This window comes from Tiliqua scincoides, chromosome 5 (genome assembly GCF_035046505.1).
Source record: "Tiliqua scincoides isolate rTilSci1 chromosome 5, rTilSci1.hap2, whole genome shotgun sequence".
Classification (NCBI taxonomy): Eukaryota; Metazoa; Chordata; class Lepidosauria; order Squamata; family Scincidae; genus Tiliqua; species Tiliqua scincoides.
Window position 1 is genome coordinate 76,870,615 of NC_089825.1, and position 27,016 is coordinate 76,897,630.

General features: G+C 44.7%; 3 protein-coding genes across 5 annotated transcripts; 1 reads left to right on the forward strand and 2 right to left on the reverse strand.

The window, feature by feature from the left end:
* Window positions 1-1,195: 1,195 nt before the first annotated feature.
* Window positions 1,196-5,155, reverse strand: COA3 (cytochrome c oxidase assembly factor 3). Its single transcript, XM_066629217.1, has 3 exons — window positions 5,057-5,155; window positions 4,515-4,947; window positions 1,196-1,548 (listed from the first exon to the last, which is right to left on the reverse strand). The coding sequence occupies exons 1-3, from the start codon at window positions 5,153-5,155 to the stop codon at window positions 1,439-1,441; spliced, it is 642 nt and encodes a 213-aa protein (XP_066485314.1). The 3' UTR covers window positions 1,196-1,438.
* Window positions 4,747-15,059, forward strand: CNTD1 (cyclin N-terminal domain containing 1). Of its 3 annotated transcripts, none has more exons than XM_066626873.1 (8): window positions 4,747-4,846; window positions 6,474-6,655; window positions 6,745-6,820; window positions 8,261-8,417; window positions 8,798-8,960; window positions 11,589-11,733; window positions 13,695-13,791; window positions 14,512-15,059. In XM_066626873.1, exons 2-8 carry the CDS (start codon window positions 6,484-6,486, stop codon window positions 14,617-14,619), a joined length of 918 nt encoding a protein of 305 aa, XP_066482970.1. In that variant the 5' UTR covers window positions 4,747-4,846; window positions 6,474-6,483; the 3' UTR covers window positions 14,620-15,059. The 3 variants fall into 3 exon arrangements, with proteins under 3 accessions (XP_066482970.1, XP_066482969.1, XP_066482971.1); XM_066626872.1 differs by lacking the exon at window positions 4,747-4,846 and adding an exon at window positions 4,884-4,935; XM_066626874.1 differs by lacking the exon at window positions 4,747-4,846 and adding an exon at window positions 5,533-5,616.
* Window positions 10,365-25,733, reverse strand: BECN1 (beclin 1). Its single transcript, XM_066626871.1, has 12 exons — window positions 25,526-25,733; window positions 24,498-24,626; window positions 24,130-24,197; window positions 23,356-23,414; window positions 22,306-22,396; window positions 21,953-22,089; window positions 21,442-21,636; window positions 19,387-19,533; window positions 18,372-18,521; window positions 18,215-18,275; window positions 16,973-17,115; window positions 10,365-15,679 (listed from the first exon to the last, which is right to left on the reverse strand). The coding sequence occupies exons 2-12, from the start codon at window positions 24,622-24,624 to the stop codon at window positions 15,511-15,513; spliced, it is 1,347 nt and encodes a 448-aa protein (XP_066482968.1). The 5' UTR covers window positions 24,625-24,626; window positions 25,526-25,733; the 3' UTR covers window positions 10,365-15,510.
* Window positions 25,734-27,016: the final 1,283 nt, after the last annotated feature.

Below are 27,016 nucleotides of genomic sequence, written 5' to 3' on the forward strand. Positions count from 1 at the left end.
AAGAATCAGGATCACTTATGAGCTGTTAGATGTAAACAGCAAAGCAACACCCACAAAGCTAGCTGAAAGTGACATGCAACTGGCATATTTCAGACCATTCAAAAGCCACAAAAGACTAAGGGCCCAATCCTACCAACCTTCCAGTGCTGATGCAGCCACACCAATGGAGCGTGCACTGCATCCTGCAGTGGAAGGGTAGTCATGGAGGTCTCCTCAAGGTGTGTTCCCTTACTTCGCAGCTGCATAGGCACTGGAAAGTTGGATTTGATTGAGCCCTTAATTGCTAGTGCCAAAACAAAAGCAGATTTCAACAAGTATTGCATCTTTTATTCCATGGAATACAGCAAGTAATGGTGCAAGTGAATTTTTGTATCTTAAGTGATCATTCTGATCGGTGTGCACGGTATTTTAAGATGCTAGAAGGTACTTAAATCATGATGACTTGGCCTTGCATTGTTCAAAATAGGATAGGCCTAATGAACGTCTGTCTTTTCAAGCACCTCTACTCATTCAAACATCCACCTTGCAGATCGTTCTTACTACCTAAAGCTGAATGAATAAACCTGCACAGTAAGCATAGACTTACTGGTGCTTAGTCCACATTTTCTTCTTACCCAGTAAAAGTGGAGTCCCCAGCTTCACCTCCATCACTTTGCTGCACACAGCAGTCTGCAGCACGGGTAAGCAGCTTGTTCAGGATCAAGCCAACACTACTTTACATTTTAATTGTGTGCCAATTTCATTAATGTAATTGGCAACCAAGTTACACTTACCCCAAATTAACCTATCTCCAAAATTAAAACTTGCATATACAGAGTACAGAAAAACAACTAAATTTGGGGAAGAAGAGAATGAGAATGTAGGAATTGTTTCTAATTGATCTTAAGAATGAAAGTTTACTCTGGTTTAGGGTTCTTTAACAGTCCTATTGTCACATAAATATAATGATGGGGCTACACATTTTTGTAAAGTGATGTATATGAGGAACTTACAACCAGGTAAGTGTGAGGGTGTCACCTCTACAACTCAAAGATAGCATTAACACCCACTGTCCTTTTCGTTAACTCAATGTCTTTAATAGCCAGAGGTCACATCTTTGCAGAAGATCTCATTTAACAACTATACTCCTGCCTACTTTCCACTCCAAACCATTTATGTGCTACACTTAAAAATGCACCTTCTTGTACGCAAAGAATTATCCTTCACAGAACTTTTTAATTGACATTTCATATTAAATAAATGAAATGATTACATGGCATTTGCATATTAAGCCATGGGAAATGATTCAACAAAAAAAGCAGTTGCAGGCTCCCATAGTGCAAAAGGAGGGCATAAATGCCCCTGGGGATTGTGCCAACTGGTCCTCAGTTGGGGATGAGAGATGGAATCCAGGGAAGAGAGTTCAGGCAGTGGCAGCTCGTTTGTGTCCCATATTATGTCAGCCTCGGTCTACAGAAGTCTTTGCTGCTTGCGCCCGCACAACTTTGGCCTCCAGTTCTAACTCATCCAGGAAGCGCTCTTGAGAGACAGAATAAAAGGTGTAGCCATCTGTACATTGGAGGCTCAGGAAAACAGTTATGAAATTCACTTGCTCCCAAGGGAACCTCTTGGTCATCCCCAAGCAACAGGAGGAAGAATCCAAGCCCTGACTTGGATGCAAAGAACAAGGGAGTGGGGAGAATAGAAGAGGTCATATAATCAGATAAATAAGTTGTTGTCTTTTCAAATCCATCCCCCCTTCTGTTCTGAGCATGGGTAAACTTCAATTATAGAAGATGTGCATTCACAGCAGAGGGCAGTGCTGATCTGAAAGAGAAAGACCTAGCACCTTGTTTCCCAGACAGCCTCAGACTCAAAGTAGGCAGAGAGAATTAGCCTGGAAAAACAAAGTCCAACCTTGCCTGCTTTCTTCTTTTGGTCACTTTTGGTCACTTCTTTTGAGTGGTTTCCAAACTTTTTAGCACTGGGACCCACTTTTAAAAATGACACTCTATCAGGATGCACCTAGCTTTATCAGCCTTAAAAAAAAAAATCACTTTACCAGCAGCTCAAAGTCTCTGTTTTTATCCTTTAATAATAATAAAAAAAGATGGAGGGGGGTATCACTTTTGGAGTGTTTGTTGAGCTCCATGTTCACTGGATTAGGACAGGGGTGCCCAAACCCCAGCCCTGGGGCCACTTGCGGCCCTCAAGGACTCTCAATCTGGCCCTAAAGGAGCTCCCAGTCTCCAATGAGCCTCTGGCCCTCCAGAGAATTGCTGGAGCCCACGCTGGCCTAATGCAACTGCTCTCAGCTTGATGGCCAACTGCTCGACCTCTCACGTGAGCTGTGGGACGAGGGCGCCCTCCACTGCTTGCTGTTTCACATCTGTGATGCAGCAGTGGCAGCGAAAGAAAGGTTGGCCTTGCTTTGTGCAAGGCCTTTTATAGGCCTTGAGCTATTGCAAGATCTTCATTCCATCTAGAGTTCCATCTCTAATATATTCATTTATGTAAATGTATTCAAATTTGAAATGTAAATTAATTCTTTTTATTCCTGGCCCCCAACACATTGTCTCTCTGACACTCTTTGGCCCTCCTGCCAAAAAGTTTAGACACCCCTGGATTAGGACCATTTTGGAGGCTTTGTGTTCCCCTTCATCTGTCCTTGGATAAGAAACAAGGCACGTTTTCCTACTTGAGAGTAGACGCACACGTGGTTCAGTTTCACTTTCCATAGGGCTTAAAACATTTTCTTTGCCAGTGATCCACTTGTCAGTTTCAGGACCCACCAACAATCAGGTCACGACCCACAGTTTGGAGGCAGGGCGGAGGCAGCAGGGGCAGAGGGAAGGCAGCGACACAATCCCCAGGATTGTGTCGCTCAGGGGGCTGCAGGGACTGGGATGCACTCATCAGTCCCTGCAGCAGCCATCCCTGTGTGCGGGGAGCCCTGCGTGAGCGCCTGCAGGGCGCCCCAGGTCAGGGAAAGGGAGAGTGGAGTGATCTGCTCTGCCTCCGCAAAAGCAGAGCGCGATAGCCCCACTCTCCCTTTCCCTGACCTGGGGAGCCCTGCAGGCGCTCGCGCAGGGCTCCCCGCACACAGGGATGGCTGCTGCAGAGACTGGAGGGTGCACCCCAGTCCCTGCAGCCCGGTCAGAAGGGAAAGTGGAGAAATCATGCTCTGCTTCTGGCTTTGCGGAGCGGGGTGTGATCGCTCTGCTTTCACTTTTTCTGACCTGAGGAGCCCTGCCGAAGGTTGTACAGAGCTCCCCGCACTCTTGGGAGGCTCCAGGAGGCTTGGGCAAGTGCACCCAAGCCCCTGCAGCCCCCCTGAGAGGCACGATCCTGCGGATCGCACCACTGCCTTCTCCCTGTCTCCTGGCTGCCCCCACCCCTTAAGGGGGCAGAGGCCAGGACCCACAGGCTGGGGCATCACGATGCCCCAGTTTGAATACCACTGGTACAATTCCCTCCCTCAGTTCCCTTAAACCAGCAATTTTCAACCACTGTGCCATGGCACACTGGTGCACCATGGATAGTCTGCAGGTGGGCTACAAGAATTTGGGGGAGAATCATTGGTTAGTAGGGCCACTAGGGGATGCGAGCCCCTGCTGTCAGTACCATATGCCTTGACAGTTGTCAAAAAATGGATGGTGTGCCTTGACAATTTTAATGTCTCATCAGTGTGCTGTGAGATTAAAAAGGTTGAAAATCACTTCCTTAAGCCGAGGGGAAAGCTGCTCTGAGGCCACCCCTTTCAGTTTGAGGCAGGCACTTCACATGGAGTAAGAAGGAAGAGAGCACTATAAAACGAGAAAAGCTGTCCCCACCCACTTTTATCCTTATTTTTTCTCACTGACTTCAGGCATATCATTGTATTGGTGAAGGTCACCAATTTTTGATCACCCAGATTTGGTCTTCAGAGGCTGTTTCCCAGGAAACTCAAGTGCTTGGGCACTTCTGAGACCCCCCCCCCCCAACATCCATGGCCAGCACTTAAGGCACCCACCTGTCTCACCCCATGGTTATTTCCGCCCAAAGAATTTGTCCCAGGGTTTGGCTCTGGGCCCCATTTGGAATCCTAAGTGCTTCCTATCGCTTCGTTTGGAAGCACTTTGGTGGGAGTGAGGCTGCAATCCTATCCACACTTACCTGGCAGTAAGCCTCATTGACTTTAATGGGACTTACTTCTGAGTAGGCATGCACAGGATTGGGATCTAAGGCTGCAGTCCTATCTACACTTTCCTGGGAGTAAGCCCCATTGACTACAATGGGACTTACTTTTGAGTAGGCATGTACAGGATTGGGCTCTGAGGCTGCAATCCTATCCACGCTTACCTGGGAGTAAGCCCCACTGACTCTAATGGGCCTTGCTTCTGAGTAGGCATGCACAGGATTGGGCTCTGAGGCTGCAGCCCTATCTATCCACACTTTCCTGGGAGTAGGCCCACTGACTCCAATGGGACTTGCTTCTGAGCGGACAGGCCCAGGACCGCGCCGAACCCCGCCCGCTCCCGACGTGGGAAGGATACAGATGCCGAGGACGACGGCGCCGATGGCCAGGGCCGTGAACGTGTTGCGCACCTTCAGCCCCCGCCGGGCCACGTCCACGCCGGGGTTGGAGGCGAGCCCTGCGGGAGCCCCGGCCCGCGCCATCTCCCAGCGCCTCCTGACGCTCGCGGGCGGGCCCTGCGGGGAGCCTCCTCCTTGCACGGGCGCCGACATCTTCTCTCCCGGCGCTCTCCCGGCCCCTCCTTCAGGGACGGCGCAGCGCCTGAGAGCCGCTGAGGCGGGAGCCGCCATCTTGGTTGAGGGCGCCCGTCTGGCCTCGGCCTTCTTCGGGAAGGCGCGCGGCCCGCCAGAGGTGACGCTCCGGCCGCCATTTTGGACGAGGGCGAGGAAGGCGGGCGGCCGCTTCAGACGGCTCTGCGGGTTCTCGTCATCCCCGAAAGTGTCTGTGGAGCTCTGTGTGCCGCAGAGCGCGGCAGAGGAACTCGGCAGGGGGTGGGGGGGGCGCTCGCCTCAGCCCAGGCGCCTCGCCCGCTTCTTGGGCAGGGAGGCAGGCTGCAGGTACCTGGGAGCAAGCCCGGCTGACATTAATGGGACTTATTCTGAGCAGACACGCACAGAGCGGGCTCTCAGGCTCGCTGAACTCACCCACTAAGAGCCCCATCCTGTGCCTGTCTACTCAGAAGTAAGTCCCATTGGAGTCAACGGGGTTTACTCCCAGGAAAGTAGGGGTAGATGGCAGCCGCAGAGCGCAATCCTATGCCTATCTACTCAGGCGTAAGTCCCATTATAGTCAATGGGACTTACTCTTGGGAAAGTTTGCATAGGATTGCAGCCTCAGAGCCCAAGCCTGTCTACTCAGAAGTAAGTCCCATTATAGTCAATGGGACTTACTCCCAGGAAAGTGTGCATAGAATTGCAACCTTAGTTCTTAATCAACGGATTTAAGATTGCACTGTCCTGAGAGTAGCAGGAGGCCAAGCCGGTGTGTGTCTACTCAGAAGTAAGATCCCCTGGGCTCAAGGGGTCTTACTTCCAAGTCAGTGCACATAAGACTGCAAGGGCGCCGACATCTTCCACAGCTGGGTTGAGAGGCACAGCTGGGTTGAGACATTGATTTAACAGGTGCTGTTTCCAGACTTTTGCACTCTCTCTTTGATGCAGGGATTTTGAACCTTTTTCACCTCATGGCACATTGACCAGGCATTAAAATTCTCAAGGCACACCATCAAGTTTTTGACAATTGGCAAGGCACACCCTACTGACAGTGGGAGCTCACATCCCCTATTGGCCCTACTAATGAATGACCTTCCCTCAAATTCCTGTGGCACACCTGTGGACCACTCATGGCATAGTGGTTGAAAATGGCTGCTTTGATAAAAGCTGCAGCTGGTGGTGCTATTGGTAGGTTTGTCAACCATCCAGGGTTGACCAGCAGTCTCCAGTTCACTCCTGACAGCAATCCAAGAAATTCTGGCAGGCGCTCAGAAATTTTTCACACAGTATAAGGGGGGGGGGGAATATCCAAGAATAGCTTCAATTTGAGTTGGCAGTCCTATTGGTGATATGCTTTGTTTTAATGACAAGGCTGTATTAGGGTCTGGCACAAGCTAGGAGCCCACTTCAGAGGACCTGCTGACCAAGTCAAATCCTCACCCTCCCAAGAATAGTGGTGGTGGTAGCACCCAATGCACCATTACAAGTGGATAGAGAGTGTCATGGGGTGACCCAAGAGCAAGGCTTTCCCCACAGTTCCCAATGACCTGGCATTTACACTGTCCATTGATACTGGTGGATTGGCATTGCCCCAGGATGGGTGGGTGGAGGGGTAAAAGAGGGAGAAGGTAAAGAGGCTGATGGTGAGAAGTGGAAAAAGAACTTCAGCTAAACAACATACTGTGCAATTACTTTTAAAAATCAAGTGGGTCCCTTATTGTGATGGGATCTAAACATAGGAATTATGCCAATTGTCTCTTATTCAGAACTTTTGAGATGGGGTCACCTGCACTGGCAGCAAAGAAATACCACTCTTCAGAGCCTGTCTTTGGAGCGATGACTGCTGGGGTTATCCAAGACGCTTTGCTTCATATGGCCAGGGAGAATGAACAGTATTTGAGTGAGCTGAGTGATGAGGCTGGCTGCTTTAAGGAGACACAGATAGTGGGTGAGAAGTAAACTTAGCAAGTTCTTTGAATCTTGAGAATCTTCAGGTACGATTCTCAATTCTCTGCCTATTTTTTATCTTTTCACCAGAATTTGTGTTTCTTGTGTCTGAAAAATGGAGCCTGACTGAGTCTGCAAGATATCAAGCAATAGAAATATTTGAAAGGTATTGCTTTGTTCTCTCTCCTGGAGTGACAATGACTTTAGGGTCCAGCAGCATAATCTATCCTAGATACTACTAACAGTACAATCCTATACAGGTCCAGCCTTGTTATACACAGATTTTTTATACACAGATTTGACTCAACATGAATGGCCATTGCAAATGAGAAGGAATGTGCTGATCCCTGGAGAAGGGAAAAAATGCATCCCTTTAAAATCAGTTTAAAAAACTGAATAGTCCTTTAAGAATAGCCAGGTTAAAGAGAGAGGGCAGCTGGCTGACAATCCATCAATCCTCTCTCCAGGCAACCCCTCCCTTCCCCCTGAGCAAGGGGGGAAGTGAAAGAAAGTGAAAGAAAGATGATCACTTTGCATTAGTGAAGGGAGGGACTGAGTGAAGCGCCTTTGGAGGAGGACTGATTGAGGGATTGTCTTCTTAATGACTCTTACCTTACATCAGCAAGGCTGTTTTTAAATCACCAGAGGAAAGAGACTTTGTTTTTTAAGTTGATCCACATGAGTGCTTGGAAGGAATCCAAGGGAATAATGAGGCTCAACCTGTACTCAAGCCATTGGTCTAGCTATACTGACTTACCTGTAGTCTGTATCTTGTAGTAGTCAGCGCAAAGGGGGACAAGCAAAGAAGAGCTTCAAAAACCCTAGAGAAGTACAATTCTGTCAGTTACTCTCCCAGCTCATATGGCCACACTTCCAGCATGTACTAATCATGAGATAGCATGCCATCAGTGACCCCACATGGGTAGAGCATAGAAGGAATCAATTGACAGTGTGGAGTCACCCACATGACATCAGCATGGCCACAATCCAACTGACAGAAGGATGTGCCAGCACCTCCTACCTCCCACTGCAGGAGCTACAGTGTCACAGGCAGCAAGGGAATAGAAAGTAGGCTAGAGTACCAGCACTCAGAGCTTGAATCCCTTTGTCCTCCTGTCCAATAGGACAGGAGAAATTGGAAAAAGCCACAATAGGAGTCCCAACTACACTCCAACAGGAAAGCTGGTAGCTCACTTACACAGAGACCCAAACTGGGAACCAAACAAGCCAGGTTCAAACCCAGCAAGAGGATTGCTGACTCTGGTTCAACTCACCTTTTGCATGTCTATCCAGAAAAACCTATGGCAGAGACAAAAAGAGGAGGTGGAGTCTGGTCTAGAAACACAAACATGGGGCAGGTGATAGCTTCTGAGGCAGCAGGTCAAAGGTTGATTAGGCTATCATGGACTTTTGGCTCTTCTGCACATTGGCTTTGTGAGGTATCTTTATTGTGCACTATGTGATTTTCATTTCAGGAGCCCTTCTGCTCTTTGAAATGGACATAAGCTAGCTGCGCTGATGCTGACCACTGTAAGCAGGAAGCAGTTTCTGTAGGTACTACTAGCCCTACTTCATCTCCTCTAGGCAACTCTTTTTGTCATTTTAGATTCATGCTCACACTTACTGAAGAGTTCTGTAATTCCACCAGAGCAAAGAGTGAAGACAGCAGCTGGGTCTTACTGAAACAGCAAATCGAGGGCACGTATGTGCTGCGTCTAGTCTCTTGCATCCAGCTTGCCAGCAAACTCTCATTCCATTACAGTGTAAGGAAGGTTAAGGCCTCAAGCCTTCTGTACAATTTTTATGCAAGTCAAGACATTATCTGTGCTAGGGGATGCTGAAATCCACCTTTTGGCTTATTTGGGGGAAACTGCCCAGTAAATGAAAATGGAAGTTATCACTTGCAATGTAAAGCAAAGCAATATTGTCTTGTAAATAAATTTTTAGAATGGTAAATACTTAAGAAGACACTTTTGGATTCAATCATACATTATAGCAACATATTATTGTAATGTAATATACTGTGTTTTTAAAAATGTTAAATGGACAAGCAACAACATCTTCAACAGAAGACCATGACAGTGGTTTGCGGGCAAACAAATTTGAGAGTAACATCCACTTGTCATTCTCTTTCTCTACACAGATTGTTAACAACAACATGGTTTTGAAATTTCTGCAGTCTTTGGGTTTCTCTTATACCACAGAGGAATTACTGGAATCAGAATTGGCTATTCTGAAGGCTTTGCATTTCCAGATAAATGTTCCAGCCCCTTTTGCTTATGTTGAGATGCTCCTGGAAGTTCTAGGTAAGGCCCAGAAATAAGGTTTACTGTTGGCCAAGCTTTGATTTAGGACAGCAGTTCTCAAACTGTGGGTCCAAGATCCTTCAGTGGGTCATGATCCAATTTTTGGTGGTTTGCAAAACTGACATAATAGGTTAGGCCAGTGTTATTCAAACTGTGAGGCGTGGCTCCCTGGGGAGGCGCAGGTTGTCACACCACCTAAAGTGAAATCTCTCTTTTCAACCCCCTCTCTCTTCCACTCCCCCCTTCTGATCTCCAAACTTTCCCACTTTCCTCTCACTCCCCAAATAAAATGCTTCCTATTTTACCAGTCACCAGGGCTATTTAAGTTGTTTCCATGCAGTGGGGGGGGGGGGGGGGAGACAAGCACACACTTGGCCAAGAGCAGAAAAAGGGAACAGTTTTTAAAGCGATTTATTAATCTTGTGGTTTAACTGCAGAGGAGAGGCTGTATTTTTAAAGTGATGAATCTTGCTATTTGAAGGGAATACTTATCAGCCATTGATGAAATGACTGCCAGCCCAATCCTATCCACTTTCTTGGGAGTAAGCCCCATTGACTCTAATGGGACTTACTTCTGAGTAGACATGCATAGGATTCAGCTGTGCATCTCCTAGTATAGAAGACAAATCAGCATCCTAACCAAACCCTTATCAGCTCTGATATATTTTCATGGTTTATTTTTGTTTTTCCCAGTTGCTGGAAAAATTTAATTACATTAAATTAATAAAGGGTTCAATCCTATCCAAGGAGAACGGGAGAAATGACTAGTTAGATTGGGGTCCACAGGGGGTGTGTGTAATGTTGGTCAGACTGGTTGTTCACAAACTTCATTTGATAAAAAAATTCTATTGGTATGCTTACAAAGTTTAAAAAAAAAAAAAGAGTCCTACTGGACCAGACAAAATCTACCTATTCCAGCATCCTGTCTCCAACAGTGATCAGCAGCTGATCATTTATAAAGCATTTATATTGCTGTGTATTAATAATGTATTTTAATATCTGCATTTAATTGATATTTATTTATTTTATACAGATCTGATTAATATAATTAATATTAATCTAGTAAATATTTCTGGCTACTTCCTGTTTAATGATGTCACTTCCAGCCCTTAGGAACATGATGGGGAGTCATGGCCAACAGCCACAGGGGTCAAGGGAGCCATGGGCTGGAAAAGTTTGAGTACCACTGGGTTAGGCTATGTGCATCAGGGGTTAAACAAGCTGCTACTTGGGGGTGAGCACTGCTGCCCAGTCACTATTATAGCTACATTAGCATATAATAAATCAGCCTTTATATTATAAATATAAATATAATATATAATTATATAATTTAATATAATATATTTATAATATAATATTTATAATATAATATATTATATTAATATAATAAATAAAACCCTTAGCATTTATAAATCAGGCAGCAGCTAGAGTCTCTGAAAAGTTTGAGAACCACTGAGTAGGGGTAAAAATTAGTCATCATGATAATTGGGCTATGGGCCCCCTTCTTTGAGCACTGGAGCGTGCTTGCCAATATGTTTCCAAGGTATTTTTTTGTTTGGAGAACTAGAAAAATGAGATGTGTCTGTGATAATCTGTTTATTCTGTGTGGTTTGACAAGCAAATTGGACAAAAGACATCTTGATTCAGTGAAACAACTACTTGATTAACATGCATTGTTTGTCTTATTCTGTTGCTGTCACCTGGGATTGCTTAACTGCTAAAGAAACACTGCTCATAAGAATCATTTGAGTCTTGTGACATCTTAAAGATGAACAGATTTAGGACCTAAACCTATCCACCATTCCAGTGCCAACGCAGTCACAATGCAGCTCTGAGGTAAGGGAGGTCCCTTAAGGAGGTCTCTGTGACTGCCCTCCCACTACAGGATGTGGCACATGCCTCATTGACATGGCTACATCAGCATTGGAAAGTTGGATAGGATTGGGCCCTTAGTGTAACAAATGTTTTTGTTGCAATAGCTAACTTTACAACCCTTTGGAATTTGTTGTTCATTTCAGCATTTTAAAATATGTTTTACCTCACTAGTCTTTCCTCTTGTAAATTATTCTTCTTCAAGGAGTTGTGTGTTTTGTTTTAATTATTTGATAACATGTTATATAGAACAGTGTTTCTCAAACTGTGGGTCAGGATGCACTAGATGCAAACCAATTTTATTTATCATATATTAGACTTGATGCTGCCATGGTATGTGACTGTATCTGGGAAAATGTGACAGACCTGTATTTTTAACAAGCTACTATGTATATTCTTTTAACAATGATAATAAATGTGTCTTACTCCTGGGTAAGTGTGGGTAGGATTGCAGCCTAGGATTGTTAAAAGTTTTCCTGCTTGATGTCACTTCCGGTCATGACATCACTTCTGGTGGGTCCTGACCAATTCTTATTCTAAAAAGTGGGTCCCAGTGCTAAATGTATGAGAACCACTGATATAGAGGAAACAGATTCTACAATACTTTGACCATGTAGAAAATAAAGATGCAAGAGGAGGAGGGGCAACAGATCCGAATGCATCTCAGATAGGTCAAGTGATCCAAAGGGAAACCAAGCTATAAAAACCTAGTTACTATCCTTGCAGCACTTCTGATGCCTTCTTTCTCACAATTAGGGTATAATGGCTACTTGCTGCCCACAAAACAGCTACACCAAATGTGCAGGCATCTGTTATGTTTAACATATCTCTTACGAAGTAGCATCTATGATACTTTGCTGAAGGCTTCCATTGACAATCCATCTCCAACCAAGCTCCAACTGTAAGTTCAGGAAAGCGCCAAGCTAGAAATGTATTAATGCTATAAGGAGGACCAATAACCTGGCTTGGGGGGGGGGGGTAGGTGACTGGATGCAGCACTGAAGACTTCTAGATTCAAGCATGTGTGCCAAAGCAGCACAAAACAAAGAAAGCACTTTTCAGAGCAAGAAACTCTGAGTCACTTCCCCTTAAAACACAGTTTAACAGAGATCCCTTTGTAAGCAATAGACAGGATGGAATCTGGCTTCAAACGAGATCATATCATGAAATTCAGCAGTAGTACATTAGGCATAGGTCTTAGTGAAATGAATTCTTTAAGCCATTCCTACCCAACATTGCCTATATGCAACAGGGACCAAATGTCTACACCTGTGGGCTGAGCATAAATGGGTTAACTTGAATTTGGCAATTGATAGAGTTGGGGTACATGATGGCCTCTAACCTGGGATAAAACTATTTGCTATTGGTGTAGCCAGGTATCCTATCCTCACTTTCTTGGGGTAAGCCCCTTTCACTGTAATGGTGCTTACTTCTGAATAGACATGCATAGGATTAGGCTCTTAGTTACCACAGTAACTAAGGGGGGGAAACATTGTAGAGAGGGGGGTCACTGTAGAATACACTTTAAGGGTGAGAGGTTGCCCATTCTTATAATACTAGAGCCTGCCCTGTGAAATTACAATCCATGCCCAAGTAAAATGCAACACAGAACACATTGATTGATACAAACTAAAAAATGGTCAGGCAAAAAAAAGAAAGAAAAACAGCCTTAGGGTGTAATTCTAACCTCTTATGTCATTGCTTTCCAGCAGTGCCATGTGCTGCATCCTGCAGTTGGGTGTTACTCAGAGCTCTCCTCAAAGTAAGGGAATGTTGGTTACTCAGAGCTGCATTGCCCTTATGTCAGTGCTGGAAAGCACTGACCTAACGGGTTAGGATTGTGCCCTTAGGTAATGAAATGACACCATTCATTTTGCTGAGACTTGTTCCAAAAAGTTGTTAGTGGTCTTGTTTTGAATGCCTTAAATAATTGACCAGTTCAAAAATATTTTGCCAGCAAGACGTGTATATGAGATCTCTCTGCTGCAGGACCAGTCAGTACTGCTTACAGGAAAGAGCCAATATCTTACTTGGAGAATATACTGTACTTTGAATCATTTTATTTGATCCAAAACTCTCTTCTAGGGTCTTGTCCACATGATCAGTTTATATTATACAAATGTGACTGTTTGCAAAAGATGTGGATGGTTCTAAAAGGAAAACTGCTTCTGTTGCAAGTATATTGCATTTTTATAGCACTTATCAAACTATAATACAGCTGGGAAAAGACTTTTCTCCTTGCCCGTGAGACCACTGGGATTTTGCTGCACAAACATTAGAGGTGCATATGGGCCACTGAAACAAAGTCTTTCACCTCTCTTGTGGATAACTATATACTTTTCAGCTAACAGAACATAAAGCCCCCTAGGGTTATGTTGCAGTCTTATACACAATGGAGAAACACTTCTTCCGTTTAGACTTTGAGATGATCCTTGATGGTTCCAATTCTTTAGAACATGAAGCTTACAAACTGCATTCTTGGCTGAGGGCACAGAGATTGTTTGCGAAGAATATTAGCTAGACATTTGGACAGAAGACGGATGTTGCCATGTTGTGAGTAACAAAAATAGTTAAGCACACTGGCGCTCTCTTGTCAGCTGGACTATATCCACTTATTTGGATGAGTTGTTTTGGTAACAATCCTTGCTGGCTACTACAAGCATCCTAATAGCTTGTAAACAAATGTCAGTATCTGTTGCAGACAACAGCCCAGAGAATATAAACTTAGGGAAAAAGCAAAGTTGATTTGACACCAATCACTTTTGATGTCCATATAGTTTTACACTTAAACATAACTACTGTACTTTTTCTACTGCTGCTAGAATGTGAAGCTAAGTCTCTCACCTTGTTTCAATTGCATAGAGCCAAGTTTGTGACAGTAAAGGAAGATCTCATGCTACTAGCTGTGGGAATAATTGGTGCAAGCTCTTTCCTGCTGGACCCCGATGGCTGGAATAAGGTACATACATTGGAGCTCTGCTTAGGGCTATTGTTTCAACAGGCTGTAGGCAGCTTAATAAGTCATGGGACAAAACTTGATACAGCAGCATTTCTCAACATTTGTCCCCCACCTACTGGTCCACCTATGGTCCACCTACTGGAAGTACCACAGGAAGTAACCGACTTTGATGGCATCTCCAGACACTTCCAGAGTGGGAGGCCAAATGTGGCACAACAAACACCAGTAAGAGACTCAGGGCAGATCGGAGGGTTCTTTTGAGCCTGTAAAAAGCTGAGTGTCCTACCACTGTCACATTGCGTTGCTGGTCTCACTGCCAGGGGACAGGGGTCTGGGCATCCCACGAGCACCACCAGACACCACACCTCAAGTATCCCCAGTGATATGAGTACCACTGGCTGAGAAACACTGCGATATAGTCATGCCTCCAGCAAGCAGTGGGAGGGGGAATATATTCCCAGAAGTCAAGCATTGCATGGAACAGTGCATGGAACAGACATTGTTGAACATTTAGGCAGGTACCTGGCAGTGATTGGCTAAGTACTACCCTGAATGCACTGTTCCCATTGTCTACACTAGCTGCCAATCACAGCCAGGATGTAGAGTGCTGTAGCAAAATAGAGCTAAAGGAAGCATTACAGTAAGGCACCTCCCCCCCCCTTTTGCAGGAACTGTCTATTCCAATACTGTGTCTTAACCACACCATACTTATTTTGAAAGGTTATGGAGAACCTGAGCAACACCACAAGTATCAGTCTACAGAGCATTGTTGAAGCAGTCTATGCAATCCTGAAGCACAGCATTGGTAGTACAGTGGATGATCGCTAGAACCTCTGTCCTCCCCACACACGTTTCAGCCAACGGCAATGCCCATCAGACACCATGTCTGTCACATGCATACAGGCTCCCAAAAAGCAAGATCCCCAGTTGTAGTTGAAATGTTAACAAGAATCTTGCACGTTTTTGTTTTGTTATACCTTATCCCTCAGAAAGACAATAAACATTTTACCAAAGGAAAAGCACCTCTGCCAGATTGGTGCTATTCTGTGGGTCACAGCTAGCAGCTCAAATCTACTTGCAGTGCTACCTTGCATGGCCACAATGATTGTGATGAGCATGACTTCTTAGGACAAGTGCTGGAGCAGGTGTGTACTTGAGAAGGTGTTTCTTCTGAAGACTGCAGAGGCTGAAGTCTCAATAGCAGCAAATGAACTCATTTATGAACAAGGACCTATTTAATGCTTCCATGTCTGTCCATAATGATTAAAGATGCTGTGTTCTTCCAGAATACAAACTGGCTTTATTTTTTGTGTTTTCCAGTGAAGCTTTATGCAGTAATAAAACTGCCAACACTAATTACCACACATCTAAGTTGAGTCCATCACTACCATTGATGTGTCCGAAAACTCTTTAGATATTTAAAGCAGCTCCCTTTTTCCTGTTTTAGGGAGCCTATGACACGGCCTTGTGCGCAGTTGCTCCACCCCTCCCACCACCACAGGCACAGCAGCATGCTAGGTCCTCGCACAGATATCAAACCATTCTATGCAGCCATTTTTCTTCATTCTACTTGGCAATGACATTTAAAAATAAAGTGCCTTGCAGATTTTTTTAGTCTTATATAAGTGATGTGCCATTGTAACAGGAAAAACCCGGCTTTTGGCATCCTTGAAAAACTGCAGACAAGTTGCTGGAAGGAGTTCTTCGCCTTTGCCACAATCATTTATTATAGAACTGGGATGAGACCCAGGCTAGGCCCCACTTCAGGTTCGTCAGCATGAACTTGAGGGCTTTTGTCCACTGCTCTTCTGAGTTAAACTGTGTCTTAATGGAGTAGGACCCACCACTTCCACCTGTGTCTTCAATCTTGCCCTTCTCCACATCCATTCTGTATTGGAGAAATACAGATTCTGTTAGAAATTGCTGGCAACTAACCTGAGAGCACCATCACATTTCCATCTAGAAGATTCTCAAGGTTTTAAGTTTCTCCATTCCTTAATGTTCTAAACTTGTTAACTGTAAGATACATGTTACAGGCATATTTTGTGCAAAACCTCCTTTTGAGACCCAGGCCTGTTCTTCCCATTTCTGCCACAGCACTTCACCAGCATCACCTTCACCAAATAAGCTTAACTAGAAGGCAAAGCTAGACAACTTCACAGGCCACTTGTTCCAATAGTAGAGAATTCCAAGCAAAGATGTGTTTGCTTTAATAGAAGTATCTCACAAACTGCCTAGTGACATTTCTAGGGATTCTGCTGAGACAGTGGATAATTTTCAAAGCAGGATAAAGTAGGGTGAGAGGGAGGACATTACTAGATGAGCAGCAGAATATTTACTATGAGCAGCAGAATATTTCAGTGGTAGAAACCAGTTGTCTATAAGCTATTTAACATAGAAACCCAACCATATAGTTAGAGGGGCCTTCATGGCATAGTTATTGTACAGTGGAGGAAAAAAGTCAAGCAGGACAGGGCAGGTTTTTTTTAACTGAAGTGAACCATTAATTACAAGCTGTGTACAGTCATACTGGATGCTGTGATAAGTTTTGGTCTGGGCACAGCTCTGCTTAGGACAAATGGGAGTGTGTTGCTAGCAGAAAAGCCCAGGAGACATGTGAACTGAATGAAAAAACCCATCTGGTAAAAAGCAAGAAATGCACTGTACTCTATAGGTGCTGCTAGACTATTCCTATCCTGTCCTGCGAAAATATAACACACTCCTCAGAGACCAGAGTACTGGAAGATCCTAAGAATACTTTTCTTCAGATATATGAAAGGAATGTCTACTCCAGCACTGGTTCCAACAGTGCCCAACAAGGTCAATTGACAAGGGCAGCAAACTGATGACAGTCACCTCCTACACTGATCCTCACAATCTGGCAAACCAGAGTGTGATGCTGCTGCTCAGCATGGTGGTTTTGCTGTCACCGATTAGACCCAATATTCATCAATACACTCACAACAGTGTTCCATTCCATTTTTTAGGGATGCACGCCAAGGGTCATTACAAACACAAGGGTTAATTAAACCCTTCAGTAAATTGTGTTTGGTGTGAAAAAATATACACTGTAGATTTTGGTTTTTCCTGAATTTACTCCAGTTTCAGTGGATGACTACTATTGAAACACAGTGGTTTCTCTCTCTCTCTCCCCCAGTTTTCTGAAAAAGTGACTTTTTACCTGTAAGGCAAACAGAAGCGGGTCTCGCCCTTTTCCACTTCCTCTTTGAACTGCTGCACACAGTCCAGGAACGCCACCATGGCATGATCAAACTTGTTGTCCCAGAAAAATCGCAAGCCTCCTGAACAGTAAAGGGGCAGTTCCTTGAAGACACAAATGTTGATACAAAAACAAAAGATTGTTCTGTAGCTGCCTGATAACTTTCAGATCTATTTTGTCTTTTCAATTGATATTGAGCATCACTGCTCAGTGACACATATGCACCCCAATAGTGTGGTCCACTCTGTACCATTCTGCCACTACAGATCCCCAATTGAGTCTGGTGCAGCAGGACCCAACTAGGTAAAACGTGGTTTACTGTAGTGTGGACAGACTGTGACTTTATAGTTTTTTCTTAAACTCTTTGTCCTTAATATTATTTTAGAGAAAAAGGCTTAACTATCACTAAAATGGTTGGCAACCTTAGTCTCGAAAGACTATGGTATAAGCCTACAGCACCCGGTATTCCCAGGCGGTCTCCCATCCAAGTACTAACAAGGCCTGACCCTGCTGAGCTTCTGAGATCACTAACTGTCTAGATAATCTAAAATACAAACAAATGTCAGAGTCTGCTGTATCCAGAGCCACAAACTGAATTTGGGAAAATAAACCTGAATTGTTCCAAAGTCCTCCGTTCAAACATTTTCAACTTACTCCTACATGGAAGGGAGTCTATCACAATCTTAGATTCACCAAGAATGTTCTTTTATACTATTTTGGATATATACACAAACAAGTTATTCAACCTGAACAAGAAAAGGTATGCATCAATCACACAAACTGAAACTACAAGTCAACTCTGTTCTTGATGTACATTTGTTGAGTTATACTGTTCAGTTATAACAGTATCTCAGACACGGTCAAGTCTTACCGTGACTCTTATATTGGTTTCAGTTATATAGCCTTTGGTTAGGACTATTTTCTTTTATTTGTTGCACATTATTTCAGACAATAGATGCAGCTGCCTTAGATGGAGGAATTCTTCCGTTTTCTTTGGAGGATCACCAGAGTCTGTGCTAGAATCAGAAGCACCTGCAAGACCTTTGTTATTATTTTAGGGTTATCCTTTTAAATGGGTCAGATTTTTTGGTGCATGCGTTTTCAATATTAGGACTCCTTCCAAGCCTTGAAATGAGCACTCTAGAAGTCCATTATATAATGGGATTCTAGGCAGCCTGGATATAAAGAAATCAAAGTTCTTACCTTGGATTTGTCTGTGAGAGACTCTAAATAAGAATGGTTTCCATAAGGGATGAGACGGTATCTGAAAGAAACAAAAACAAGAAGTTCATTAGTCTTGCTGCTCATGGAAGCCCAGTGGTCAAAAAGGGAAAGAGGTGACTGGGGTCCTTTCTCCTACCTTTGAAAGATCAGGCCCATTTTGTTGGCAAGGGCATGGAGAAGCAGCACAGTCTGCCCCCAGGCTGCATTGATCTCATTCCATTCTACAGGGACACTAGGGAGGCGACCCAGGCGGAAGTTGTTTATTGTGCCAAACTGTCCACTATGCCTGTACAAAAAGGAGAGGCCCATCAATCAGTCCCACTGAGGGCAGGAATGGTAGTGAGATCTCATCAGGTTCTTCGTGCAGCTTCTTAACACACACACACACACACACACACACACACACCAGGAACAAATGGAACCTTTATGAGACATCAGCCATGACTTTTAGGAACAGCATCTGTTTACCCACAGAATGCCGAGCTGTTCTGATCCTCTTTCATCCCTTACTACTTGCACCAGATCTGCCAGCTCTGGTGCTTTTTTGGCTAAATAATATGGATGAGACATGCTGTAGCTTTCAAGACAAAGTCTACCTGCTCTTGGAGAATGCTCAGATCAGGCTTGCTACCAAACTATTACAAAATGCTTCAATGCCAAGAGTATACTTGGTATTGGACAAAACCCCTGGCCAAAGAGCTTACAATCCATGTCAAGTAACTTGGGAAGGGCTGAAGGCTTGTCATCTTAGCGATAGTCTTAGAAATGGAGAAAACAGGGAAAGAATGCCCGGAATTGTCACAAAACAAGTAACCAGAATGTCATCCAGGAACAGCTCCTTCAATTCAACCCTTGTTCACTATGAATCTGGTACATGCTTAATGGCAGCAGCTACTCAGAAAGCAAAAAGCAGATGCTGGGGCAACATAAAGTGTTGCTTAAGCAGAGCTGTCACTTCCCCCTAATACTAAGCAGAAAACCTTTCAGAATACTCAGAGAAAGGGGGAGAGAGAAAGCCTGCATGGCCAAATAAGGCTGATACAAGTGCAAACATAGACTTTTCAAGGCAGGCTGGCTTCTTCCTCGGCTGGGTTCTGCTACACATCCTGTCTTCCCCCTCCCCTCGCCCCCACACAACCTCCCTGTCTTACCAGATATGGAAGGTGGCATTAAACACATTGGTTTTCTTAAGCTTGTCCAGCTGCATTTGGGCATAACGCATTTGATTATCAACACTTTTCAGCTCATCATCTAGTTCCAGTTGTTGCCGCTTGAACTCACTGTACTCTTTCTGGTACCTCCAGGGGGCAATAGAGAGACAAAAAGGTTAGCCATCCACAAACAGCACACTCTCCCCAAAGTACTGTACAAAATTGAGACCAGCAGCATGCTGCACACAGAAAGACAATATTTCCTTAGAGAACAAAAGAATACGCTCTAAGGAGAGTAGAGGGGCCCAGATTTTGAGGAGTGAATTTAGAGATCATAAAAGTAGGGGGAGATTTTGAGGTGTAAAATTAAGCACAGACCCGGGAAGGATCTTGACCAATTGCACAAAACAGTCTGAAAGAGACATACACAACATAAAGGGGGGGGGTCATCTATTTGAGAACCACAAATTACAATATTTCTCTTCTTTTTCCAGATAACTCCCGAGTCATTATGTGATTCACTAGGGCCTTAGTGGCAAGGCCTTGGCATAAATGGGGTTACTCCACAGGCAGAAGCTGATATAGAGTGCAAGAAAGTGAGCATAAAGTCTGAAGGAGAGGAATGAAGTGAAAAACCCAAGTTTAGTAGTCGGGGAGGACTTAAATGGAAGGAATTAGAGGGCAGGTCCTCTCATGGATTGAGAACTGGTTGAAGACCAGGAAATGGGCAATTTTCACAATGGAGAGAGGTGAAAAGCTGTGTGCCTAAGGATCTGTCCTGGGACCAGTGCTTTTCTACCTCTTCATAAATGACCTGGAAACAGGGTTGAGCAGTGAGGTGGCTAAGTTTGCAGATGACACCAAACTTTTCTGAGTGGTGAAGACCAGAAGTGATTGTGAGGAGCTCCAGAAGAATCTCTCCAAACTGGCAGAATGGACAGCAAAATAGCAGATGCGCTTCAATGTCAGTAAGTGTAAAGTCATGCACATTGGGGCAAAAAATCAAAACTTCACATATAGGCTAATGGGTTCTGAGCTGTCTGTGACAGATCAGGAGAGAGATCTTGGGGTGGTGGTGGACAGGTCAATGAAAGTGTGGACTAAATGTGCGGTGGCAGTGAAGAAGGCCAATTCTATGCTTGGAATCATTAGAAAAGGTATTGAGAACAAAACAGCTCATATTATAATGCCGTTGTACAAATTGATGGTAAGGCCACACCTAGAGTATTCTGTCCAGTTCTGGTCGCCACATCTCAAAAAGGATATAGTGGAAATGGAAAAGGTGCAAAAGAGAGCGATTAAGATGATTACTGGGCTGGGGCACCTTCCTTATGAGGAAAGGCTACATTGTTTGGGCCTCTTCAGCCTAGAAAAGAGACGCCTGAGGGGGGACAGGATTGAGACATAAAAAATTATGCATGGGAAGGATAAAGTGGATAGAAAGATGCTCTTTACACTCTCACATAACACCAGAACCAGGGGACATCCACTAAAATTGAGTGTTGGGACAGACAAAAGAAAATATTTCTTTACTCAGCATGTGGTTGGTCTATGGAACTCCTTGCCACAGGATGTGCTGATGGCATCTGGCCTGGACACCTTTAAAAGGGGATTGGACAAGTTTCTGGAGGAAAAATCCATTACACGTTACAAGCCATGATGCATATGTGCAACCTCCTGATTTTAGAAATGGGCTATGTCAGAGGCAAGGGAGGGCACCAGGTTGCAGGTCTCTTGTTATCTGGTGTGCTCCCTGGGGCCACTGTGAGATACAGGAAGCTGGACTAGATGGGCCTATGGCCTGATCCAGTGGGGCTGTTCTTATGGAACAGGCCTGTGGAGAGATTTAAGAAGAGGGAAATATATTTTTAGCAGATGCACATGTACAGAAGATGATGTGGGGGAGAGGAATAAGAGAGCAAAGGCCACCAGAGAGAAGCTAGCAAAACACAACCCAAGAGAAGATGAGAACACAGATGAGAGGTTTAGCAACAGATTCAGCTAGGAAAAGGCAAGTTGTTGACCATGCTAATGTTTGCAAGACATGGCACCCACTCAGCTTCCTCTTGATCCAACCGTTCTGCCTCAGCCTTGACCTTCTCAAAGTTGTCAGCCATTGTCTTGCGCTTCTGCTCCACCTCCTCCAGTTTCTCAATCAGCCTCTCCTCCTCAAGGGCAAACTCCTTCAGCTCCAGGTGCAGCTTCTCCGTATCATCTTCATTCATTTGTTCCAGGATTTCTAGACATCGCCTGTAGGTAAAGCCCATACAGAAGTGTTTAGGAAAGAATCTGTGTTTTACACTGAAGCCCTACCACAAGTCAGAACCATGCAGCACTGATTCAAATTCACACTTCTGTAGTCAAAGAGTAGAAATTTGCTTTACTTTAAAAACAGAAGCTGAGATTTTGCACTTTTACAACATGTCTGCACGTGGATCATACACTGTCTTCTTCACTGGCAAATGGTCTCTGGATAATGGAAGCAGCATTCTTTTTCCTTCTTTAATCACGAGGCCACTAGACATTAGGCTCCCTTGAAGGGCCCCTGAACTCTGCCCTCACTCACTTGTAGTTCTGACATTCATTCTCTGTGATGTTCAGCTGTGTGTCCAGCTGGTCCAGGAGTGTGTCAGTACATTCTTCACAAAGAGGATGATCCACATCTGTTTGACCAGACATAATATCAAACAGGTCCCCTGTAACCTGAAGGCAAAGATATTGGTTTTAGAAAGAAAACAGAGAAAAACCCAATTGTTTATGACATTAGTAATACAAACCCCCATCTAGCAAAACTGTTGTTTTCTCATGGCTTGTTGGTAAAACAAACCAAACTCAGAATTATGTATTTCTGAACGCTCAAAGGTTTCCAACATTTCCCTGACATAGGTACAAGGCATTTGAGTGTAAGGGACAGCTTGCCTTAAGTCTTCTGCTGAGATTTTCCATAGTGCCTCCATCAGAGGCCTCTCCAATCAATGTGAAGCTGTTGGCACTTTCTGTTGACATCATTCTGAAAGACACAGAAGGGTTTTACTATGTGATGCATCCCACAAACTTACCAAAAAGGTAAAACTTTTATGGAAAGTTTAGACTCTCAGTCAGTGCAGGTCACTCTTGCACAGCATATGTTCTTACAACAGAACAGGGTTGTTCCCATATCCAAGATGGGAAGGGAGTGAGCAAAGGTTCATCTTCCTGGGCTTTGCCCAAAACTGAGCTAACAGAACATGACCATTTTCAATCTGGGAATCACAGCCTACTGCAGAAAATATTATTCTATTCTTGGGCAGACTACTTTTTTTTTAAAGGAACTGGGAATGCACCACCCAGAACAGTCACTTAAAGGAACAGAAGCTTCCTATGTCCATTAAGATTGATGGAAAAGGATAAGACAATTTGGATCTTGTTTCCTTATGCAAGACATTTAGAGAAATTGCTTCATAAGCAAGTCTTACAGTACATCCATTTCTTGTAGCAAACCATGGTCAAAACTGCTACAAATGCACATCTTGTGGCACAGGTGATCAATGGAGGATACTGGGTCACAGCAGTGAAAGTTAGATGCAGTGGCCTCTGGTCCCTTCAAACTCTATGAGATCAGCCCAAGTTCAGGAGTTCCCTCTGCAGGTATGAAGCTGGTGAAATATAGCATCATATACAAAGCAAGCTCAAAACTAAAGTCTGTGCTTAGAAGTGGGGGTGGGAGAAGCACTTTCTTTCCTGTGAGCAGAGATTAGAACTCAAGGAGTTTCTCATTTTCTTCCCCAATAGCAGGAACACGCAAAACTCACAGCACCTAACAGCTGGACATGAGTACATATCAGAATGGGAGCATGGGAGATCAGAATGCAATCGTCCCGATCAGTGCTCTGCTGCTTCACTGTTGGAGGCTATGATAAAGTTTGTGACTCCTGAAAAGGTCATATACTGCAAATGTGCAGGGTGAGGAACATAACTGCTAGTCAATACCTGGCTGGAGGGATGAATCTTCGAGACACACCATCCTGACGATTTTCAGCAAACACTTCCTGGAAAAGAAATTCAGCACCAGCATGTTTTCATGGGTCCTCACTAAAGGGAGGGTACAGGGGTAACCCAATCAGATCCACCACCCAAAACAGCATTGATCCACTGCCCCCACCAGTGAAAGCATCACCATCCTTATTCTCCTCAGCTGCCACTTTTTATAACATGGCTGACAGGAAGAATTCCAGGAGCAGCTCTCCACCTAAGAAAGATGGTGATAAATGACTCTGGCTCTCTTCTCCATGACTCTTCTGTGAGTGCTCAGTAAAAGATCACAGTGGCAATGGAACTGATGGAGGAGCAGATAAAGCCCCACCCATTCCATGCTCAGGAGGACATTGCACAAGCAAAGAATGGGTCAGCCAGCCGGACCTGGTAGGCAGGCCAAGGAAACATGCACACTCCCTGCCAGCTTGCCACCTTCCCCAGCCCACCAAAGGATTCAGCTGGTCTCATGGCTGGGCTGCACCTGGGAGAGTATCATCAACACTCAAACAGTCTGTCATTCATCATGCCCTTCACCTGGTATTGCAAATGAGCGCATGAAGTATATCTGCCCATAAACCATTTTGCCAGTCTCCCTGCATGCAGTTATGTGTCACAGGGCAGACCAACAGTAGTAGGTCTGGCAAACTGCATGCCCAGAAGGAAACATTTCTTATTTGGGGCTTGTGGCTGCCCAAGCTTTATTTTAAGACTCAGATCCAAACTTTTTACCTCTGTCAAAGTGGTTTCTTCCTCCTGTGCATCCCCTGGTTTTGCTGGAGCAGTAGTAAGTAGAGGGGCTACACAAAAAGACAAACAGTGACTGAACAAAAACCCAGAGGACTGCTGTACTAATGTTTTGGGCTTCTATACATGGGACCTGTTACTTGATAACAATAAATGGGCACTCTCACCTGCACAAATGTACTTTCCTTTTAAATGATTACTTCCATGTTCCCAACAATGACAACAGACTCTGTGGCTCAGGCCTAGTGTCTTAAGCTCTTCATGATAACCCTACATTTCACTGGGATTCTCCTCAGTTGGCATCTACCTTCAACTACCCGTGCTCCACTTCACTTTCTTTCCCACCTCTTTACCTGTCAACTCTTGAATGGTGACTTTGTCAAGGACCTTGAAAGATGTGTCCAGTTTAAGGGGCTGGCTGCAGCGCTGGCAAACAAAGCTGACCTGCATGGTGCAGGCAGGCGACTTTGACCCATCCATACCTGTGGGGAGAAGAGAGAACAGTGAGCCTAGAAGCTGTTTATCCACCTTCCAGCAAGCTCTAGGTTTATTTAAAAAAATACTTTATGGTTTGAGTTTGATGTTCCAAGCTGCAGCCCCACTGAAGTCCCAGCCAAGACATCACATAAAGCAGACAAATGTAAGGAAGGGCAAGGGTGAAAAAAAAACTAACCATGGAAAATAAACAAGGTCTTGCTATTTCAAATAAATAAAACACCAGTCTTAGAAGTGGCTTAGAGCAGGGGTGGGCAAACTTTCAGCTGTAGGGATCCTGGACCTTTAACAATGATATAGGAAATGGAATTTGGGCAGGTGCAGCTTGTCATCTCACAGGTGACAAGCTGCACCTGCCAAAATTCTCTCTCCTACACAATTGTTAAAGATCCAGGATTCCTGAAGTTGAAAGTTTGCCCACCCCTGGCTTAGAGCCCAATCCCATGCATGTCTATTCAGAAGTAAGTCCTCTTATAGTCAGTGGGGCTTACTGCCAGGTAAGTGTGGACAGGACTGCAGCCTTACCCTCCAAGCCCAGCCAGATCTCCTTGCATTAAGTTCAATAGAACCTGTTTCCTAGCAAGTATGTCTAGAAAGGAATGCCACCTTGGTGGATGGCTTTGTGTCTCCCTCTCAGTGCAGATTTAGCTGAGAGCCAGGGGAGGGAAGGGGGCACCCCATGCCTGACACTCCATGCACAGCTCCCAGGGAGTAAGGCTACAATCCTATGCACACTTTCCTGAGAGTAAGCCCCACTGAACATAATGGGGCTTACTTCTGAGTAGACCTCCTCAGGAGTGGGCTGTAAGGACCCCCTAGAGCAGCAGACACTCTGGACCAAGAGAAGCCAGGTCCAATTCATAGCAGGAAAGCCTCCCTCCCTCACCAGGTACGAGCCTCTCCAAGGAAGGGGAGCAATCAATTTAGAGGAAGCTTCCCAAGAAGTCAGTCCAGCGAAGGATGCTCATTGCTGGGGCGGTTCTTCCTCTGCTTCGCCAGGGTCCGGCTCCAGCAAGCCTCTTGTCTTCTGTCCACTTCAAAGCTACCCCCCCCCCCGTTCCAGTCTATCAGTTCGCAGAACAGCTTTCTCTTCCGGGGAGAACCCAGCCCCTGACGTCACTAGCCCGAAGGGCGGGGCAAGGGCAGGCACCGCCTTCCTCGTCTCCACAGCAACCGCGGGGCCTACCCCCCTTTGCAGGGAAGCACATGCCTACTCCACACCTCCCTTGCAGAGAATGTTTATTCATCCTTACATGTGTAAGGCTGCAATCCTATCCACACTTTCCTGAGAGCAAGCTCCACCAAACACAATAGGACTTACTCTAAGTAGACCTGCATAGGATTGTGCCCTAATCCTTCCTACCAGTGGGGGGCTGGGGGGGCAAAGCACTAAGTTTGGCAGGGAACCTCACCGCAGTGTGCAAGCTGTCCCACCCCTTCCCCCCTTTTAGCTACACCACTGCTTCCTATACCTTAAAGTGAGCCCCACTGAATAGAGTGACAGCCCAATCCTATCCACACTTTCCTGGGAGTAAGCCCCATTGACTCTAATGGGACTTACTTCTGAGTAGACATACATAGGATGGGGCTGTGAGACTTCTGAGCGAACATGCATAGGATTGTGCTGCTGCAAATGACACTTCAATGCAAAAGTGTCTAATTTGTCTAATTTGGCCTAGGCTTTGTAAAAATTTAGAATTCTTATAATGTCACTGTGTTGTGTTTTTGAGGTGCTTTGTCCATTTATTTACTGCACTATGTTGCTGATTTAACTTAGGTTTTATTGGATAAATACTGTAGCAAAAATTTTATGCCAGACTCCTTCAAGGATCATGAACAGGAGCCTGTGGAATGCTAAAAAAACCTTTTAACAGCTTTTTATACCTGGAGACATCATTTTGTTATCTCTCAGATGACAATCCTGGGCAGCTCATAGCTGTGCAGAAGGAGCTTTTGTTCTTAACCTGTCCTATGCAGTTAATTTAGATCTTCTGACCAATCTCTTTTAAGGATCTTGGTATAGATGTCTGAAGGCAGACTAATCAACCACCTGTTGGCAAATGAAAGTAGCTGGGTAGACCTTGGAGGAGGGGAAGAAATAATCAATTACTTGTAATAGCAGTAGAAGTATCCAGTGCTTTTTAGATTGTGAGCCCTTTTGGGACAGGGAGCCATTAGTTATTTGATTTTTCTCTGTAAACCGCTTTGTGAACTTTTTGTTGAAAAGCGATATATAAATACTGTTAATAATAATAATAATAATAAAAGACCTCCAAACTGATTCAGCTCTATCTTTGCTCATGCTTACTGGGAAGAAAGCCCCATCCCATTCAAAAGGACTAACCACCCAATCTTATGCATGCCTGTCTACTGAAGA